At 60.3% G+C, this 20,038-nt stretch overlaps 1 protein-coding gene across 6 annotated transcripts in view; it reads left to right on the top strand.

Moving 5' to 3' along the window:
• TNRC18 (trinucleotide repeat containing 18) overlaps nt 1-20,038 on the top strand; it is a 75,304-nt gene that overhangs the window by 34,248 nt on the left and 21,018 nt on the right. For 5 of the 6 annotated variants that reach the window (XM_053656970.1, XM_053656966.1, XM_053656968.1 and 2 more), the window contains exons 11-18: nt 681-1,667; nt 5,745-5,920; nt 6,491-6,627; nt 6,826-6,954; nt 8,632-8,803; nt 10,154-10,514; nt 13,597-13,869; nt 18,049-18,300. In XM_053656970.1, the coding sequence (XP_053512945.1) occupies nt 681-1,667; nt 5,745-5,920; nt 6,491-6,627; nt 6,826-6,954; nt 8,632-8,803; nt 10,154-10,514; nt 13,597-13,869; nt 18,049-18,300 (2,487 nt within the window). The remainder of the gene's footprint in view (nt 1-680; nt 1,668-5,744; nt 5,921-6,490; nt 6,628-6,825; nt 6,955-8,631; nt 8,804-10,153; nt 10,515-13,596; nt 13,870-18,048; nt 18,301-20,038) is intronic. The other variant, XM_053656971.1, reaches the window with a different exon arrangement.

Genomic DNA, 20,038 nt, shown 5'->3' with positions numbered 1-20,038 from the left:
GCTTCCCCAGGGGACCCCTTGGGTGTGAATTTAGGTTCTGCAGCCAGGATGCTGCGTGGTCTTGGGCAAGGAGCTGCCCCTCTTTGGGGAGATTGGGTGTCACACTGATGTCCAGCGCTGAGCACATGCCTGGCTCTGTGCATCTGTCCCATCCTCTGTCCCCACCCTCTGTCCCATCTGGTTCTCGTGAAGCACCTGCCGCTTGCCGGCTCTTGGTGGGGCCTCAGAACACCACAGGGAGTTGGTGTTCTGCCATCCTGTGAGTGAAGAAGTGGGGAAGCAGCATTGCACGCTATTGATTTTTGAGCAGCTTGGTGCCTCAGTCTGCTTTAAGCGGGTGGGGCAGGCGATTCTTTGGGAAAGGAGGCCAGACATGCACAGGCTGGGTGAGACGGGGATCTTAGGAGGCGTCTGCTCCTGGACCAGCCTTGCTGGGAGCGGGGTGGGAGGAGCTGGAGAAAACGCCAACTGCGGCTCCTGCCTGGGAGCCTGCAGACCCATGGGGACAGGATGGTGGCCCGTTCTCCCGCGGGGTCCCTCTGATGCCGCACAGACGAGACCCCAGAGAGCAGAGAGGGGGGCTCTGGGTCTGTCCCCGCCGGTGGGAGGGTGTCGATGGGGACACGGGTGGCAGACGAGGCAGGAGGAGGGGCCTCGCTGACGCCCGGTGTCCTCGGCAGATGTCCCGCCCAGGTACCCATTTCCAGCCCTGCCGCCGCACTATGGGAGGCCCTACCCATTCCTGCTGCAGCCCACGGCGGCCGCCGACGCCGACGGCCTGGCCCCCGACGTGCCGCTGCCGGCTGATGGGCCTGAGCGCCTGGTGCTCTCGCCCGAGGACAAGCCCATTCGCTTGTCCCCCTCCAAGATCCCAGAGCCGCTGCGGAAGGGCCCAGACGGAGAGCCGCTGGTGGAGCGGGAGGTGAAGGCCGAGGTGGAGGACGAGGACGAAGGCTCTGCGGAGCTGCCCTCCCTGGAGTCCCCACTGGCACTGCGCCCCGAGGACACCATGGTGGCCCGGAGCCCCGCGGGCGGCTGCGGAGGTGGCCTGCCGGAGGTTCCGGTGCTGGGCGCCGGTGGGCAGGGGGCTGAGGAGTCCTCCCGGTGCCTGGACTTCACCGAGAGAGTGGAGACACCCGCGGACTCGCCAGGCCGGATGGCGTCCTGCATAGCGGCCCCGGACTCTGGGGGGCGGCTGACCCCGGAGACGCTGGTTGAGGCTAAGGAGGAGCCCATGGAGGTGCCTGTGGCTGTGCCTGTGGCCGTGGCCGTGGCGGAGACGGTGCCGGAGGAAGCCCTGGCGCAGGGGACGGCCAGCGAGCCACGGCCCAGCCTGGAGTTAGAAGACTGCGACGTGCCCTCTGGGGAGAGCCTGGAGGCCCAGGAGGCCGAGCCCGCGCCCAGCAGCGCCTGCTTCCTGGAAGAGGAGGGCTCCGACCAGTTCCCGCCCGGCCTGGAGGACCCGCTGGCCGGCATGAATGCCTTGGCGGCCGCCGCAGAGCTGCCCCAGGCCAGGACTTTGCCCTCCCCGGGTGCCGGAGCCCAGCCCCTGGAGCCGCTGGAGGCCACACAGAGCCTGGTCCTGGAGCAGAGCTTCCTGCAGGGCATCACCCTGCTGAGTGAGATCGCCGAGCTGGAGCTGGAGAAACGGAGCCAGGAGCTGGGAGGTGAGCCGCGCTGGGTGGCGGGTCTGCGGGAGTCTGGTTCTAAAGTTTTATAAAGGTTTTGTTTATTATTTTTAGACAGAGGAGAAGGGAGGGAGAAAGAGGAGAGAAACACCAATGTGTGGTTGCCTCTTGCACACCCCATCGGGGACCTGGCCTGCAACCCAGGCACGTGCCCTGACTGGGAATCGAACCAGTGACCTTTTGGTTCGAAGGCTGGCACTCAGTCCAGAGCCACACCCACCAAGGCCAAAAATATTTTTCAATAACGTTTAAAATTTTTTAAAACACTTAGGGTATGGTTTACTCATATAACTTCTTAACAGTGTTGCTAGAACACATGCGACACCTTTCTTCAAGTGCTCAGGGGAGTGTGTTGTGGACTCTGAGTTGTTCGGCCAGTCTGTGGGGTTGCGTAGTGGTGAAATTGCTCTTTGTTCTCTCGGGGAGTTTTGTATTAGCAGGGACAGAAATGCGTTTCAACTGGCTTAGGAAAAGGCGGGTGATTTATTGGCTTGCAGGACCAAGTGCAGAAGCAGCTAGGCAGCAGTTTCAGGTCTGGCTGGATCCAGGCACTCAGACCAGTCATCAGGCATTTCCTTTCCTCCCACCCTCATCCCTGTCCCTCTCTGTCCTGTTGCTTTACTCTCCTCACAGTTGGCCTCATTCAAGGCAGGCCCCCTGTTCTTAATGGGGGGGAGGAAAGGAAATACTTGTCCCTCCATACTTGTCCCTGGCCCATGGGCTTCTGGTAGCTCTAGCAAAGATGCCACAGTTCATTCTTATGGGCTGTCTGGGGGTTCATGCATTTTGCAAAAGCAAACCCTGCAGCTCAGGAGAGGGCATGGACCAGACTGATCATGCTCCACCCTTGACGGGGTGTCACTTCCTGAGTATGGGGGGGCCTCTGGGGAAGCAGGGTTCCGTCTGCAGAAGGGGCAGCGGAATCGGGGCTGGGCACAAAATCTGTGGCGCTCCACATAGAAAAGTCGGAGCACTTCAAGAAATGTGTGAAGGGGTCGGATACCGCCTTGCCACCCGGTGCTCGGCAGCACAGCGGGGAGGGGGCCCCTGGTGACAGCTGCGGAGGAGTTAATAATAGCGTTGCTGGTGTTTGGTGTATTTCCTCTGAAACTGTTTCTACACACGCTTCTAAAATTAAGACCATTTTGTAAACACTGCTCTGTAACCTGCCCTTTCCACTTAGGGTATTCTTTACACCCATTTTTTTGATTTTCTGAAAACGTCAGTGTTTTTGATTGAAGACATTTGTGTCTTTTACAATGTTTTTTTGACCTGGCTGGTGTGGCTCAGTGGATCGAGCACTGGCCTGTGCATGGAAAGGTCTCCGGTTAGATTCCCGGTCAGGGCACGTGCCTGGGTTGCTGGCCAGGTCCCCAGTAGGGGCGCGCAAGATGTCTCTTGCACAATGATGTCTCTCTCCCTCTTTTCCTCCCTCCCTTCTTCTTTCTCTAAAAGTAAGTAAACAAAAATAAAGTCTTAAAAAGTGTACTAGAAAAATAATGAAACATTTTTTAAGGGACTGCCCAGTTTTCTGCCGTGGAAGGCCTCAGCCTTCCATGGTCAAGTCCTGGATTGTCAGGCTTTTGCCTTTTGCCTTTTGTTTTCTTTTTTTCTTTCTGCTGTTGTAAGTAAGGCGCTGTCTTCCCTTGAAGAAAACCTTTGCCCGTGCCTCGGCTTTCCCTAGCGGTGTACTCCCTGGGGGCAGAGTTGCTGGGGCAGAGCAAGGCCACGGTTGTGGCCAGTGGCTGGCTCCCCGGAAGCTGGGACGGGAGGCATCCTGCCGCCTGCAGGCGTGTTTGGGCTTTTTTCCTGAAGCTCGTTTTTGCTTTCGTTCCCATGACTTGGGATAAGAAAACTATTTTTCCAGGGGACAGAGCAAACTCCTTTGATCCTACCAACGTGTTTTTCTTTCCTGGGGGGAACGCAAAAGGCCTGGGGTGCCTGGGCGAAAAGGGGGCTGAGGAAGGGTCCCCCAGTTTGGGGGCTGCTGCCCACTGCTGTCCCTTTTCACCCTCCTCCTCATTTTCTGTTTGGGTCCACACCTACTCTCTTTTGACAAGTACTTAGTAAGCACCCGCTGCATCCCTCGCGTGGCTTGGCTGCCGGGGCCTGGCAGCGACCAGGAGCCTTGTGAGGCCCTCAGTGCTGCCTGGTGGTGTCAGGTGGTGGGAGCAGACACTGGGAAGAGCACCGGGAAGGAGTGGTAAGGGTGGGCCCAGTGGGCGTGGCCAGGGAAGCCCCTCCTGATGCGGGTGCCTGAGGAAGATGAAGGAGGAAGGTGGCTCTTAAAAAGCCATTCGGGATGAAAGAACAGCTAGTGCAAAGGCCCTGAGGTGACGGTGCCTGGCTCTGGCACGCTGGAACAAGGGTGTGGAGACCGGGGGTGGAGCGGTGTGGAGGGTGGGGGGCATCCCGGGGACTTTCTCTTCAAGGTCTTGAGCTGGAGTGAAAGGATCAGACTTAAGCAGGGCGGTTGTCGGGGCTGTGAGGACAGGGAGACCCCGGGGAGGCTCCTGGGTGGGGACAGGACCCCATCGAGGCCCTCCCGGGCCCAGGGTGGGGGTGGTTCGGAGGCGAGGGAGCCGGCCCTTCGGACAGGCTGGACTTGGTGTGGAGGGACGGTCCAGGGTCTGGGCCTGTATCTGAGCTGGGGAAGTGGCGGGGGGGCAGGTTTTGGGAGAAACCAGCTGTTGGTTGGTTGGTTTGGACACTGACCTCACCTCTGAGATGCCCGTTAGCGCTGCTCGCGTGGGGGTGTGGCTCTGGGGCTCGGGGGGGCTGGAAAGTGTGCCTGCGGGCAGGGGTGGGCTGAGGGGTCCTGGCAGCTCCCTCTTCCCTGCGGCCCGGATGGGGTTAGGAGCACCGGTCCCTCCTGTTTCCCTGGGCAGCGAGTGCTCCTCGGTGCAAGCAGGTGTGGCTTTCCCTCGGCCACCCACACTGAGGGAACGGGGTGGGGCTCCTGGCCTGGCCATCCAGCCTTTGCAACTGACCCTGGTCCTACGGGGGTTCTGGTCCCGGGTCACCTCCGCCTTAGCGAAGCCACAGGGCTGGTGTCTCCCGGTCCTGGAGGCCAGAAGTCTGAGACCTGGGTGTGGGTGGGGCTGGTTTCTCTGAGGCTGCTCTCCTTGGCGTGCAGATGGCCGTCTTCTCCGTGTCCTCACGTGGTCGTCCCTCTGCGTGGTTGTGTTCTGACCTCTTCTTACAAGGACGTAGTCATATTGGATTAGGGCCATCACGAGGACTTCACTTTAACTTAGTCACATTTTTCAAGACTGTGCGCAAATGAGGTCACGTTCTAAGGTCCTGGGGTTCAGGCTTCAGCATGTGGCTTTGCTGGGTTGTGGGACCAGGTCAGTCTGCAGCAGCTGGTGCCAGAGTTGTCCAGGCCGCGGGGGGCTGTCAATCCGGAGAGCCCCAGCAAGACCGGGGTGTGGGAGGGTGGAGGAGGTGCCACAGCCCCGCCTCGGCCCCTCCCCTGTCCCAGAGCAGCCTCACCCACCAACTCAGGATCCTCCTGGGGCCTTCCAGCGTGCTCCACCGGCGTCCCCACAGGGCGGGCCACGTGCTTCACCGCTTCACCCTGATGGCACCGGTGGGAGCTGATGGGGTTCACCATGTGGTTTCCTCAACTTCCATCAGGACTGGGAGGGCCACACCAGGGGGCGTCCCTGAGCAGTGACAGGGCTCATGGCGAGCACTACTGACACCTAGTGGTGAAAGCAGGGCACCGCTAGGCATCCTGCCTGGGGAGCAGGGACAGCCAGCGCCCCAGGGTGGAGGCCGCGCCCACCTGAAAGAGGGTGCGCCCAGGCCCCGATCCTGCTGCATAATGTCAGTTCCACGGGGCTGTATACACTGGGAGGAAAGAGGCGTGTGGAATGGTCACAGAGATTGACCGTATATTGTGACACAGAGGAAACATTAAATTAAATGCACGTTAATCTGGACTGCTTTCCCCTCCCGTCAGGGGTCCCAGGGGGTTGGCCGCAGTGTCAAACAGTCTGGTCCCCAGGGAGCACAGACGAGGAGGGGGGCTCACCTGCCTCCTGTCTGCAGGTGCGGAGCGGGGCGCGGCTGTGCGGCCCTCCCTGGAGAGCCTGCTGGCCGCCAGCAGCCACATGCTGAAGGAGGTGCTGGACAGCCCCTTCGCCGACCCGCTCAAGAACCTGCGGCTTCCGCGGGAGCTGAACCCCAACAAGAAGTACAGCTGGATGCAGAAGAAGGAGGAGCGGGTGAGGTGTCCTGGGCTCGGGTTTTCCTGCCCGTGGCCTCTGCAGTGGGGGGTGGAGACGGCCCCCCGCCCTGGTGCCACCTTGCCTGGGGCATGGCTGGCTTCGGAGTTGGAAGAGCCTGATCTGAATCCAGTTCCCACCCCTGACTTGCTGGGTGGCCCTGGGGAAGTTCTTCTTTTTCTGGGTCTCAGTTACCTCTTGGATGGCATGTCAGGGTGTGTCGTGGGGGCAGCCCGTGATGGGTCGGGAAGAGTAGCCCTGGCTGTGCCCTCACTACTGGGGGCAGGCCGTGGGCAGTGGCTTCCTTTGCGCCCCTCCCCCATCTGTGAGAGAGGATGTGATGGCCCACAGGGCTCAAGCAGTTAGAGGCAGAGTGGGCCTCTTGGTCCCTGTCACGCAGACAAGGCCTCTGTGCCGTGCCCAGGGCTGCAGCTGATAGTGGCAGAGATGCGACTCGAGCTGGGCGCCGGGTCTTGGCCGTGAGGCCTGACCACACCCTGGCTGACCAGCGCCCGGCCGGGCGGCAGGAGCAGGTGGTCCTCGGCGTCCTCACCGCCTTTCTCCCCGCAGATGTTTGCCATGAAGTCACCCTTGGACAGCATGGACGCCGTGGAGCTGGACTTCCGCATGCGGCTGGCCGAGGTGCAGCGGCGCTACAAGGAGAAGCAGCGCGAGTTGCTGAAGCTGCAGAGGCGCCGCGAGTCCGAGTGAGTGCGCACCCCGCGGCGCGGCCCAGCCCGGCAGGGCGCCCCATCGTCGGCTCTGTAGGCGCTGGCGCTCAGTAGGTCCACTGTGGTAGGCCGGCAGAGGTGTGTGAGGACCCGAGTGCGTGGGCGCATTGTGTGTTTCTTCTCCGCGCCCCCTCCACCCCTCAGTTCACAGCCAAGCGTGTGATTCTTTTTAAGGGACAGGCGCGAGGATCCCCATAGAAGCTTGGCACGCAGAGGCCCTGGCAGGCCGCGGAAACGGACCCACGCCCTGAGCGCCCTGTCGCCCCCCCGCAAGAGAGGGAAGAGCCGCAACAGTAGCGGAAAGTAAGGCTGGCCCCTCGGTGGGTCGGGAACCGGCACAGAGCTCGGCGGGGAGGAGCCGGGCCGCGCAGGGCCTGTGTCTGGGCGCGCGGGACCCCGAGTCCCCTGTGCTCTGACCCACCCGGTTTGGCAGCTCTCAGGCAGCCCGGAGGGTGAGCCAGGCGAGTGGCGGATCAGACAGGCAGGCTCACCCAGCCAGGACCGAGCGGGCGGGCGGCCCCAGGGAGAGGTTCCTGGGCGTCATCCTGGTGCTTCTCTCACCTGTCGTCCTGCCGAGCCCGCCTTCTCTGCTGCGAGGGACCAGCTCTCGTGCTCCTCCGCACACCTCCCTGTGGAGGGCCCGCGGAGCTCTTCTTCCTGTGGGGTGGGCTCCCAGTCCACGCTGGACACTCAGTGCCCTCTGTGCTGGATGGTGGCATTCCTGTCCACCTGGCCTGGCCTGACCTGCTGGCTCATCATGCCTGAGCCTGCTCCCTGTGACCTGGGGCCGTCTCCATCGGGGACAAACTCCTTAAGTGGCAGTAGAAGTTAAGTGTGGCCCCTCTGGAGGTCTTGAATGCTGGCTGGCATGAGAACTTTTCCTCCAGGCCGGGCACGGATAGGAAGGGTGCTGTGGTCTTCCCTGGGTGTTGGGAGCAGCGAGTGCTCAACGGGCCCCATCAAAGGAAGGGGTGAACTGGGCCTCAGCCTGCTGCATCCATGCAGGCGACGCCAGGTGGCCCAATGCTTGGCTTGAGGAGGCAGAGGGGGCCGGGGGGTGTCTTCGGAAGGAGAATCAGTGGGGCTGCCGCCAGTCTTCTAAGGAGAAGACAGCCCCAAGGGCCCCCACAGCTTGCATTTAAAGTTCCTGGATGTTCTAAGCCGAGGAGAAGTCCGCCATCACCAGCCACGGGGTTAGGGAAAGCAGCCCCTGGAGAGGGGAGCCGCGGCTGGGCCAGCCAGTACACACCGGCCTGCCGGTTAGGAATGTGGACCCTGGAGGGGGTTGCACTTTCTGCTTTTGAGTCCCAGCTCCAGCCCTGGTTGTAACCTTGGGCCAGGTGTTAGCTTTTACAAGCCTCAGACTCCTCAGCTATGAACAGTAGTACATTGAACGAAAAAGCCTTGTTTCGTGGCTAAAATGGAAAGCACTAGCATGGAAGGAGACAAATAGTAAGCACCGGGTAAAAGCTAGATGCTTTTGTTACTATTACTGGTGAGGGTTTAGTTCAGAGGAGCCAAGAGAAGCCCTCGTGAGCCCACGTCCTGGCTGCTTACACTCCCAGAGGTCTGCAGACCGGCCTGTGGCTGTTTCTTCAGCAAAGCACTTGGTCTTAGTCGTCCTCCCATGCTGATGGATTTCCTTGGCATTTCTGATCCTGGTTCTTGGCACATTTTGGTAAAGAGGCATCTGACCATGCAAAGCTGTGTGTGTGAGCGTGTGTGAAGGGCTATGGGAGAGAGGAGGCGGCCGGCAGAGGATGTTGCCTCGGAGTTTCCCTTCTTTCCCATTAAACTCTCATTCTGCCTCATTCACAAGTATCCCAGGATCCCAGCACCATAGTTTCACAGGACCCTTCTCCCCAGACTCGTCGCTGTGCTTCGACATCCAGAGCCCACCATTCAGGGCCACGAGGGCAGACCCCGGGCCCCTGAGTCCTGCCTGGACAGGGTGCTGACTGGCGGTGCCTCTGGTTGCAGGCTGAGCAGCAAGCCCCTACTGACATCGGATGCCTACGAGCTGGGTGCGGGGATGAGGAAGAGACACAAGGGGCCCGAGGAGGAGCACGAAGCCCCCGTGGGAACCGGGAAAACTAGGGGGAGGAGCCAGCCTTGGGATGAGCATGATGCCCCGGCAGACTTCATGAGCCAGGTCAGTAACCTCGTCTTCTGGGCGTGCCGCTGGCACGGGCCGAAGTTTTGGCGGGGTGTGGAGTTCATACTCCCTTTGCCAGTCTGTTGGCCCTGCTGCTGCACAGAACAGTTGCCTTACTTCCTCCAACCTTACTGCACAGAGGAGGGAAACAATGGCCCAAAGGAGCTCAGATACTTAGCAAAGTAATGCAGCCGCAGGCAGAGCCCAGACTGAAAGCCACATCCCCTGCCTGTGCTTCATGACCCTCTGCTGAGGCCAAGGAGATAGACTGTGCAATGACACTGTCGTTTAACAGTGTGATTGTTTAACGAGCAGCTTCACCATTCTGTAGTTCTAAGAAACAAGGGCTCGATGCCATTGTAATTTCCTCTGTAACTCTCCAGAGGTAATGGGGTGAGAGCCGGCTCCTTGATTTTTCCTTATTTTTGCAGAGCATTGAAGTCATCCACTTAAAGCCCTCATTTCTAAGTAATGACATACCTTGTCACCCCTCCTTGTAAAGCTTTGTGTGAAGGGGCTGTTTCGGTTGCTATGACCATCAGGGGGAAGTACTCACACAAGGGCCCAGCGGCAGGGGAGAGGCCAGTTTGTACACTGGGACCCTTTATACTCTCAAACTGTGAAGCACACTTTTGTTGCTGAAATGACACTCCCAACTTTTTTCTCCTTGTAAAGTGTTACCCGATCACAGAAAATGGAGATAAAATGTGCAAACGAGGGGCATTAGTGGCTTCGAAACTGCACATTTCATTTCCACAACAAATGACTACAGCTGACGAGAGGGAAAGCAGTGATTTAATCTTTGAAATCGCTAATCTTTCTGCCTCAGCATCCAAGGCATGCTCCAGGCATTTTCTTGGCAGCTTCGGCCCCTGTGGTTGGATGGGCCGATTTAGGCCTCTTTGTCGGCTGCCGGAGGTGGCTGAGATGAGCAGCTCAGCTGGGCTCTGATCTGGGTGTCGGAGCTCAGTTCCCTGCCTGCTCCCTTGGTCCAGCTGGCTTCTCCAGGTTGTTGGCAGCTCTGTTTACTTAAAGCGCTTCCATGGGAGGCTCCAGACGGCACCACGGAGGGCCAGGGTGGAGATCCCATGCCAGCGATCTTTATCACTGCAGTAACAGCAGTTTGGATAAGTGGTCCGAGTGCCTTATCTCAGTTCACCTGCAGAGTGACCTTCGAGTGCCCAAGCACAGGTATCCCCTTTTTATAGACTGAGGCTAGGAGCAGTTGAGTGGTTTGTGGGAAGCCACTGAGGCCGGGAGGACTGGAGTTGGGCTCCTCAGAGCTTCCGCTCTGAGCCCCACTACCAGGCCTGGTCCAGTGACCTAACTCGGGACTTCCCTTTCCAGCTAAAGATTAAGAAGAAGAAGATGGCCAGTGACCAGGAGCAGCTGGCGAGCAAACTGGACAAGGCCCTCTCCCTCACCAAGCAGGACAAGCTGAAGTCCCCTTTCAAGTTTTTGGACAGTTCTGGGGGGAAATCCAAGCCAGGCGGGGGCTGTGGCAGGTACTTGACGCCTTATGACAGCCTGCTGGGCAAGGACCGGAAGGCGCTGGCCAAAGGCCTCAGCCTGTCTCTGAAAGCCTCCCGAGATGGTAAACACAAACGGGCCTCCAAAGCCAGGAAGATGGAGGCAGGCTTCAAGGCCAGAGGCCCGCCCAAGTTGGCCCACTCCCCGTTCGCCTCAGAAGTGAGCAGCTACTCCTACAGTAAGTAGCCGAGGCCGCGCTGCTGCCAGCAGGCCGCGACTTCTCTCTTCCCTCCTTCGTGTCTTGGACTCGGGCTTCTGTCTCTCTTCTGTCTTGCACGGGCTCCGGACCGGAAGTGGGTCCGCCTGGGGCGGAAGTACTTGCATTGGCCGGCGCCATATTAGGTGGGTGCCGGTGATTGGTGGCGGGAGCGGAAGTCCGCCTGCCCTCTGGGCTCGCTCTGTCGAAACCGTCAGTGTGGAAGCTTTGCCACTGAGTTTTGGAGGCCCTGCCTAGAGTGGCCACTCTTTGAGGACCATAGAGAGGATTCCGCCTACCCAGCCCCAGGCGGCCCCCCTCCCTCGGGTCAAGTGTTGGTAAGAACATCCAATGAGCGCTCTCCGTGCTGGGCACCGAACTATGCGGGCAGCCTTTCGCTTCGTCTTGGTGACAGCCTTTTAGGCAACCCCCTGTTTTGGTCTTTAGATGCTGAGGCCGGGCGAGGTTGACTGTGCTGGGTGGGGCCGTCGGGCCGGGATCACGATTTCAGCCCAGGTGGACATGGCCTGTGCACCGCCCACAATCGTCGCTGCTGGCCGCAGGGGACTGTGGAGCCCTGGGACTGAGTTCAGTTTACTAACCGGAGCTCCTTTGCTGGGAGCTCGGGACAAGGTTTCCTGAGCCCGGCAGCCTGGTGTCAGCCCCTGCGACTCATGGTGGCCTCGAGCGGCTCGATCTGCCGTGTGGCATGTAATAGGTGTCACTGCTTGTGGGCAGAATGCCTAATGCCCAGGATGGACGGGGACTAGGGGTGTGGCTGCAGCAGGAAGGCCAGGAGGGGCTCCCTCCACATCTGCTGCCCGTCAGTGGGGTCTGTAGTGGACGCCTCAGGATGTGGATCGGGTGAAGGGCCTTTTCCTTGGTGACTGAGTTTCTGAGTCTGGGCTACTGGTTGGCGCTGCCTGGTTCACTGGGGGAGGCTGGGGAGTTTCAATGTCAAGAGCAAAAGGAGACACTTTCAATGTTATAATAAAGCGTGCTTCCTTTTTTTTAGGGACTTTATTTATTTTTGAAGAGAGGGGAAGGGAGGGAGAAAGAGGGGGAAAGAAACATGAATGTGTGGTTGCTTTTCAAGTGCCCCCAACCGGGGACCTGGCCCGCAACCCAGGCATGTGTCCTGACTGGGGAGCCCCACTGGCCAGGGCAAAGCATGCTTTCTTAAGGGAAGGAGATGGAATTGTCATGGACTTGGAAGTTGAGGTCGCCTGCCTCACAGGGCTGCCGTGAGCTCTCAGTGAGCTCACGTCGGCCCAGAGGTGGATGGGGTGCCTTGCACGAGGTGCTGCTGGTATTTGTTTTGCTTTGCTTTTTAACATGTGTCTTGGGTTGCCTAGGACTAGTGGGTCTCCAGGGCTGATTCTCAGAGGGGCGGAAGAGGGCAAGCAAGAATGACAGCTTCTGTGGTCCCTTGACTCAGATGGGTGTGGTGCAAACAGCACCGCCCAGAACCTATACCACTTCCAGAGACTGGGAGCTCGGAAGGCAGGCAGGAGGGCTTCCCCTGCTCTCTGCCTCTGCTGGTTTCTGAAGGAGAGGGCCACGAGAGGCAAGGTAGCGATGGGTGTGGTCTGGCTGCTTGCAGCAGGAATCCCCCCTCCCCCACTTCCATGTGAATGGGATACAGTTAGAGGCCAGAGGTGAGCTTGGTCCCTGCCATCTTGGGGTGATGTGAGCCGGCGAGTCCACAGTAGTGGATTTGTGCATGTGTGCGAAGCCATGTTCAGGTTGCCAGTCCAACTCTGTTACGTTTCTGTCTAGGATTCCATTGTCCCGGGTGGGGGTGGGTTAATGTCGCACCAGGGAGGTCTGAAGACCCGGCCTGTCCTCAGCTAGCTGGTTGGGGAGAGAGGTCCTCTCTCTTTCCTGTTGGCTTTTCTGTCGTCTAGGCCTGTGACAGTGCGCAGTCGCAGAGGTCAAGGGTGTGTTCTAGTGGAGTGATGCTGCCCTGGCTGGAGGAGGGCAGAAAAAACGCTGCTCTCCTGCTTCTCCACCTTGGGTGGTGTGCCTGGTGGCTCTTGGCGGGAAGCCAAGTTGTTCATTGTCACCCAGGGGCGTCTCCAGTTTGGGATGGAGCACACGGGAGGGAGAGCTGTGGCTAGAGGTCGGGCAGTGGCCCATCAGGGCTTGTCGTTGTCCTTGTCCAGAATTGCCAGGCCATCTGCAGGTAGGGTCTCAGTGGGGGTGGAAAGCGCAGTTATTGGAGGCAGCCACCAGAGGGAGCCCCCGTCCACGGCTTCTCTTGGCCTTGGAGACCATGGGCGTGGGCAGAGCTGTGGCCGTGCACTGGTCCTCAGTGTTCCAAGTGGATTTTACCAGATGAGGGGATTAGGCTTTGGCTGCGGAGCCTTTTATTCCCGTGGAATCTTGCTTGATGGCCCCAGTGTGAGACAGATCCAAACAGTGTGTGTTTGGAGTGGGTTGGTTGGAAGGGCCCCGAACTCTGTCCACTTGACAATCCACTCCTCAGAGCTAGGCAGCTTTCCCTTGGGAAGCCTGTGGCCGATGCGGTGAGGCTAAGACTTGTGGGGAGTCAGCAGCAGTGTGCTGGGAACCGGCTCCCTGGACAGAGAGTTTAACATCACCTGCCTTGGCCTGTTTCCGGCCAAGAGCTGTGTTGGGAAGAGGCGCGTTCACGCACTGCCAAGCTGGTATTTTGGGGGAGAAGAGCTTTACTTGAGCTCTTTCCTCCTGAGCCTCGTTCCTCCCCTGGGCTGCGTGCAGTTCTTCGGGGCAGACAGGGCCCAGCGGTGACCTCCCCAGCCAGGGGGAGAGGCCTTCCTGCAAGTGGGACTCCCTCCTCCAGGGCCCGGAAGGCTGTGCGTGGAGGTGACTGTGTTGGGGGCGATGCTGGCAGTAGCCAGCCTGGAGAGGGCCCCAGAGGCCTCCCAGGTAAGAGGTGAGAGCCCCGGCTGCTCGTTCGGGGCAGCAGGCACACCGGGACCTGCCTGTTCTGGCGCCGGGGCGCACTCACAGCCACACAGTGAGACAGACAGCGCCCCCTCCACCTGGTGACTTACTTGACTAAAAACTACTTTAACTACAGATACGGACTCGGAGGAGGAAGACTTCCTGAGGGACGAGTGGTCTGCCCAAGGCCCCTCCGGCTCCAGACGGACATCTCCTGTCCTGTGTGGTGCGGCGGCAAAGAACAGCAAGCTGGCGGGAGGCCCCAAGCTGCCCAAGAGGGGCCTGGTGGCCGCCCGGACTCTGAAGCCCAAGCCGGCTGCCGGCAGGAAGCAGCCGTTCTGCTTGCTGCTTCCAGAGGTCGAGGCCCGTTCCTCCTTCAGCGACTCTTCGGAGGACTCCTTCGACCAAGGTTACTAGCTCCAAACACACCCCCTTCCGTGTCTCCTAGCGAGAGAGTGAGTGAGCGCGAGCGAGCGGGAGAGCCGGGGTGCGGGAGTGATGGCGCCGCGGGGCGGCCGTCGCGGTGCTTGGCAGCGTAGCCTGCCGTATCAGCCTCGTATTCGGGTGGATTTGTACCTGTATCGTTGTGATAACGCCACGCTAGCTCTTTTTGAGCTTTTATACGGACTGATCCGAGTCTTCACCTCCCTCCACTCCCCCCTCCGCCCCACCCCGTTCTCGCCGCCTCTGTCCCCTAGGCCGCAGGCCGGGGTGGGGGTCTCGGCAGGGGCCCCCCCAGGGACGTTTTGTAAATGGAATTCTGTCGTGTGGGCGTGTGACTTGATGTTTGTACCGCAATTTTGGTAATACCAAGCTTTATTAAATATATCGAGTTCATTTTTAACTAAATCCGTGTGCTTTGTCTCTCTTGCTGTGTCCTGACTTAGACCGTTAGGGTGCCGCTTCCCTCCCCCCCACCCCTCCCCACAGGGGTGGGGACAGAGGCCGCTTTCTCTGTTACTCAAACCTCCCCGGGAGCTGCTGGCATGCGGGTCGTGTTTCAGGTTCCGAGTCCACTGCTTCCACCTCCAGCGTCATCTTTGTTTTTTTTTTTTTTTAGCTGCTTGTTTGTCTTTTGTTTTCTCAAAGCTCTGTTCCTACACACCAGTGCCTCGAACACATTTACAAAGTCTCGTTTGCTAACACACATCTCTGCTTGGAGGGGCATGTAGGCAGCGCAGGGTCAAAATCACCTGAAAGTCTAGGGGCCAAGTGCAAGGCTTTGGAGGGAGCACTGGACTGCAAGTCCAGAGGCCCGGCTGCTCGAAGCTCAGCCCGGGCCCCCTCTGCTTCACATGTCACAGGGAGGGGTGGGGTCAAGGACCTCTGGCCGGCAGACTCTGAATGGCTTCTTGCACTGGCTGAGGCTTTGCTTCAGGATGGACCCCTACAGTGATCCCAGTGCCTGGGTGGCAGCCATTGGGTGTCAGAGCCAGGACCCTGACCCCCCCCCCCCACCCCGAGTGAGGCGCAGGCAGATACTGGCCACTTGGACAGGGACTGGCTGGGCCCTTGGGGCCTCGCACTGCCCGGTCCAAGCCCGGCTTTCACGTTCCTGGTCTGCCTTCTCCCTCCCACGCCTCTCGTCCTGACGGCCCAGATTCATTTTGGGTGACCAGCAGATGGCACAGCAGGGAGCCAGGTGCCCTTGGGGTTCACATTCTCCCGGGCAACAGGCCAGCCAGCCTGGTTTCCCCAGGCAGCCCCATCCTAGGCCTTTGTGGACCCGTCTGGCTGGTTTGCTGTTCCCCCCACACCCACCCCCCACCCCCCGGCTTGGACTCCATGCCGCCTCCACACAATAACATTCCCCTGTTTCCCGTTAAAGCTGGGGTGCCAGCTTCCAAATTTGGGGCTTCCCTACCCCCGCTCTGGCCCCGTAAAGAAGCAGGTAGTCCCCCAGATCTAGCAAGGGGCCCTCAGCCCAGGGCCGGACGCAGCAGAGGTCAGAGCCCAGCTAGGGGCGCACAGGGGCGCGGGGAGGGGCCCCCGGCACGCAGACCCCGCAGTCAGGCCTCCGCAGGGATGTCTGGGTAGTAGGGCCGCACTGACGTCTGGCACTAAAACACCTAACTGGCTTGGCTTTTCCAGTGTGTCTGCTTTCTCCCCCCAGCAGCTTGACCATACCTTCACCCTTGACCCCTACCCATGATGCTTTGAATGTCTGTTTTGGTCTCTTGCATTCGCTCTCACGCTGCACTCGGACGCAAAGCGAAGGCTGGGAGTAGGGCAGACGGCGCCGCGGGTCACTGAGCTGGGGCCCGGCCCGGCTCGTTGGTCCGTAGGTAGGCACACCCTTTCCCCTGTCCCCTTGCACCTCCCTCCTCGGGGCTGCCCCCATCGGCTATGGCAGCAGCGGGTCGCTTTGGCATTTACTGGTGGGGTTTTGCAAAACCAAACCGCGTTACGGCCAGGAGGTTTTTAATTAAAAAAAAGTTCCCCTCCATTTCCCTGGGTTTCTTGTTGGGACTTTTTCTCCCCCTGCCCTCGGCAAGCTCCGTTGCCTCAGGTGTGGACAACTCCAGGTGGCTTTCTTGCCACACCCTGCTTCCCCTGCCCTGCAGACCTGGTCACTGGCCACCTCGGGGAGCAGCCAGGGTGGGCTCCTCAAAAGACTGGGAGGGGAGGCGGGAGGGTCCCAGGAGACACCCCTTGTTTTGGCTTTTGCCTTCCAGACGCTCCCCCATCTTGAGGCGCCGGGGTGGGGCTGCTGCTGGTGTTCTAGGATCTGATGCCGGCCTTCCGGCCCCCAGAAGGCCAGAGGCAGCCGCCCCCCTCCCGCCCCTGCAGGGGAGACTCCTCCTGGGTGGGGGCGGGTTCTGAGTCTCCACACCTGAGCAGCTCCGGGAAGGCCGGCCACCGCCCGACCCAGCACCCCAGCCCAGCCAGCCCCCGCCCACCACCCCCGGGGGCCTGATGTGGGGGACCCAGGCGCTGTCGAAAGTCTGCCTACACTTAGCCTGCTTTGCCGCTGTGGCCCACTGGGGCGGAGACAGACCGCGTGACGTCCGCAGCGTGCACGATCGCAAGTGTGCCTGCCTGCTGCCCGCCCGCCCTCCCGCCCGCTGGCCTCCATCCCGCTTCATCCATTGCTCGGCGCGCCGGCCTCCTCTCCTCACCCCTAACCTCCCCCCCTCTGCCTCCTTCCTCTCTCCACTCACTCTGTTCGGAGCGACTCACGCTCTTCACTGCTCCCCGCAGCCAGGGGTCGCTCAGCAGGCACTGACCCCCTGGTGGGCAGAGAGCCTCTGCCCTGGTTGGCGCCCCAGGGCCGCCCCACGTGGCCACTGGTTGCACTCGAACAAGCAGGAGGCCTGGGGCGTTGGCAGGAAAACGTGGAGCTGGCCAAGCCCCGACCGTTCCCACCCCAGACACCGCCCAGTCTGGCCTTGGCCAGCAGCCCCTCAACCCTCCTGTGCTCTGGGTGGATGGGCACCCTTGGGTAGGTGTCCCTTGAGGGATCCATGGCCTGTTAGGTGAGCCTGGGGAGGTCAGAGCAAGCTTGTGTCTCCAGCCCGGCCTTCAGCGTAGGTTCCCGTGGGGGAGCGGGGGCCTCCCCGCCTCCCCCGTCCAGTTGGTCGGACAGGGCCAGGCCCTGGGGAGAGGCGTGTCCAGTCACCGGCTGGAGACACGGGCCTTTGGAGTTTCTTTTCACTAGACTGTGGGCACTGGCTGACCGGCCAGCCTCGGGTTTGAGTCCTGCTCTCTGAGCACTTGAGCCTCCTGGGCCCTGGGCCCCTGGGACAGTGGGCACCGGCACCCTTGCCGCTCCCTTCCCAGTCCAGCAGCACGGCCAGCAGCTCCTCCTCTGCAGGACAGGGTGGCTCTGTGGATGTCAGTAATTCTCTGTGCACCCACAAAGCGCTTTCTCCTACTGACAATGCAGTCCTACTTGCACCCTTTATAGCTGGGGTGGGCCTAGAGGGTGGCCCTGTGCCACGGATGAGAAAATGGGGCTCCGAGAGGGCCAGGGCCTTGCCCAAGTGCTCCAGAGAGCGGGTAGTACTGCGAGCCAGCCTTGGACCTTAGAGCCTGCTCAGGGCTTCAACCGCAGGTATCCCCACCCCCAAGGAGGGACCAGACTCCACCTTCTCCTGCCGCCAGCCCCCAGGCCTCCCGCCGCCCAAACTGCCCCCGGCGCCTGTGCCTGCAACCCCAGCCTGAGCCCCCAGGCCCTCTCCTGCCCCTCTGCTCCCTCCCTTTCCTCTCTTCTCTCCTGCCTCCTTCCTCAGCCTTCACGTTGTACGTCGGGGCGTGTGTGTGCGTGTGAGACCGTGGAGAGAGCCGTCTCCAGTCCTGTCCGTGTGTCCCTCCCCACCCCCGGCAGCACAGGTGCATGTCGGTGCTCCCCTGACAGAAACCCCTCTGGCCCCAAAGCCGCTGCCCACTCTGGGCCGTCCGGGGTGCCCACGGCTTGGGCTTGCTTTGATGGGGCACTGGGCCGTCGGGGGGACTCGAGGGCTGGTTCTGGACCACCCCAGCTGGTGAGGAGTGAGGAGCTAGGCTGGTGCCCCGGCTGAGCGGGGGGCGGTGGGGGCGGCGCAGGCCCAGGCGAGGCTCTGACTCCCCCCTGTTTTCTGCACGCCAGATGAAAGCTCCGAGGAGGAGGAGGATGAGGAGGACAAATTGGAGCAAGAAGAGGACGAGGCCGTAGGCAGCTACAGGCTGGGGGCCCGGGAGCGGGACCTGTCGCCAGGCCTGGAGGAGAGCGGGCTGGGCCTGCTGGCTCGCTTTGCGGCCAGTGCCCTCCCCAGCCCCACAGTGGGGCCGCCCCTGTCGGTGGTGCAGCTGGAGGCCAAGCAGAAGGCCCGGAAGAAGGAGGAGCGGCAGAGCCTGATGGGTGAGTCCAGGCTGGTGCGCCACGGGCGCCGGAGCAGCGGGCCGGGCATCTGGGCAGGGCCTGCTGCTCTCACAGAGGGGTCCAGGGGACCCCTCCTGACCCAGGAGAGATGTGGGAGCTGGCTGAGCACACGCACAAGGAGCGGATTGTGGGCGGAGGGAACGGGCCTTGCGGCGTGTGCAGCCCTGGGCTGGGCTGAGGCAGAAGTGGGAGCCGCCGGCGGACCGCGGGGCTCGGCTGGCCTGAGAGCCCATCTCCGTTCCGTGCTCGACAACGTTCTGAGGTCTGGGTGGACCCCAGGTCCTTTACCCCTCACCACGGGTGCTGGGGACGTCCGGGTTGCAGCGATTAGGAAGAGGGCTGCAGTGAGCGCCTGCAGGTGCTGTGGGCAGTGGGTTTGCAGCTCATTTGGGGAAATAGGAGTTTGGTTGCTGGACGGCGTGGTGAGGTGCGGTAAGAGTGTGCCTCGTTTTGCAAGCAGCACCCCAACTGCCCTCCAAAGCAGCCGCCCCCTCTGCATTCTCACCGGCAGTGACCGAGAGTTCCGGGCGACCACACCCTCACTGGCCCTTGGGGCTAGGGTTTTGGATTTGGCCGTTCTTACAGGTGCATTGTCGTGTTTTGTGGTTGTAGTTTGCATTTTCCTGGTGACAGACACGTGCTGTTTGTGTGCACATTTGCCATCTGTATCTTCCTTGACGTGTCTTCTGAAGGTTCTTGGCCCATTTTTGAATCAGGTTATTTATCTTCTTAATGTTGTCCTTTTTTTAAAGGTTTTATTTATATATTTTTAGAGGAGGGAAGAAGAAAGGGAGACAAATATCACTGATGGAGAGAAGAGATATCAATGTGTGGTTGCCTCTCTTTCGCCCCCTACTGGAGACCTGGGCCACAGCCCAGGCATGTATGTGCACTAAGTGGGAATCGAACCGGCAACCCTTTGGTTCACAGCCTACACTCAATCCACTGAGCTACACCTGCTGGGGCAGAGTTTTAACAGTTCTTTACAGTCCTTTATCAGTTGTATCTCTTGTTGACATTTTTCTCCCAGTCTTCTTTCATTCTCTTGCCGGCATTTTTGCAAAGGCGAAATTTTTCATTTTAGCGAGGTCCAGTTCGTTGGACCGGTCCGGTTCTTTCTTTCCAGGTTTGTGTTTGGTGGCGTTTTAAAAAATTCCCTGCCAAACCCAAAGTCATCTGGGTTTTCTCCTGTGCCGTTTTCTAGTTTAGGCCTGTGGTGCGTTCCAAGGTAGCTTTTGTGAAGGGGGGAGACCTGTGTCTCGGGTTTTGTTGCTGCTGCTGCTGTTGCCTTTGTTTAACATCAACATCAGCACCGTCTGTGGTAGAGGCTGGCTTTACTCCCTCGTCCAAAGCTCCCGGACCGTAGTTCGAGTCTATTTCTGGGCTCCCGATTCCGGCCCTCTGATCCGCCTCTGTCCTTTTGACAGCGCAGTCAGCCTGGAAGTCGAGTCGTGTCCGTCCTCCACCTTCGCTCCTCTCCCTCCACACAGGTGGCTGTTCTGGGCCTCTTGCCTCTGTGTACACTGCAGAGTTGGGCTGTCACTGTCTACACCATCACCTGCCGAGGCCGTGACTGGGGCGCACCGGCGCCTTCCTGGCAGCCGGTCTCCGTGCCTGGGAGAGTGGCTTGCCTCTCACTTTCTCTGCGTCTCCCGAGGTGGTCACGTGGTTCCGGCCCTTTGTTCTGTTGATGGGGCGTGTTACACGCATGTTTGGT

Source organism: Artibeus jamaicensis, unplaced genomic scaffold (genome assembly GCF_021234435.1).
Source record: "Artibeus jamaicensis isolate MK-2021 breed Jamaican fruit bat unplaced genomic scaffold, CSHL_Jam_final scaffold_3151, whole genome shotgun sequence".
In the NCBI taxonomy this organism is placed as follows: domain Eukaryota; kingdom Metazoa; phylum Chordata; class Mammalia; order Chiroptera; family Phyllostomidae; genus Artibeus; species Artibeus jamaicensis.
The sequence above is the reverse complement of the archived record's forward strand: the minus strand, read 5'-3'. Positions and strand labels throughout refer to the sequence as shown.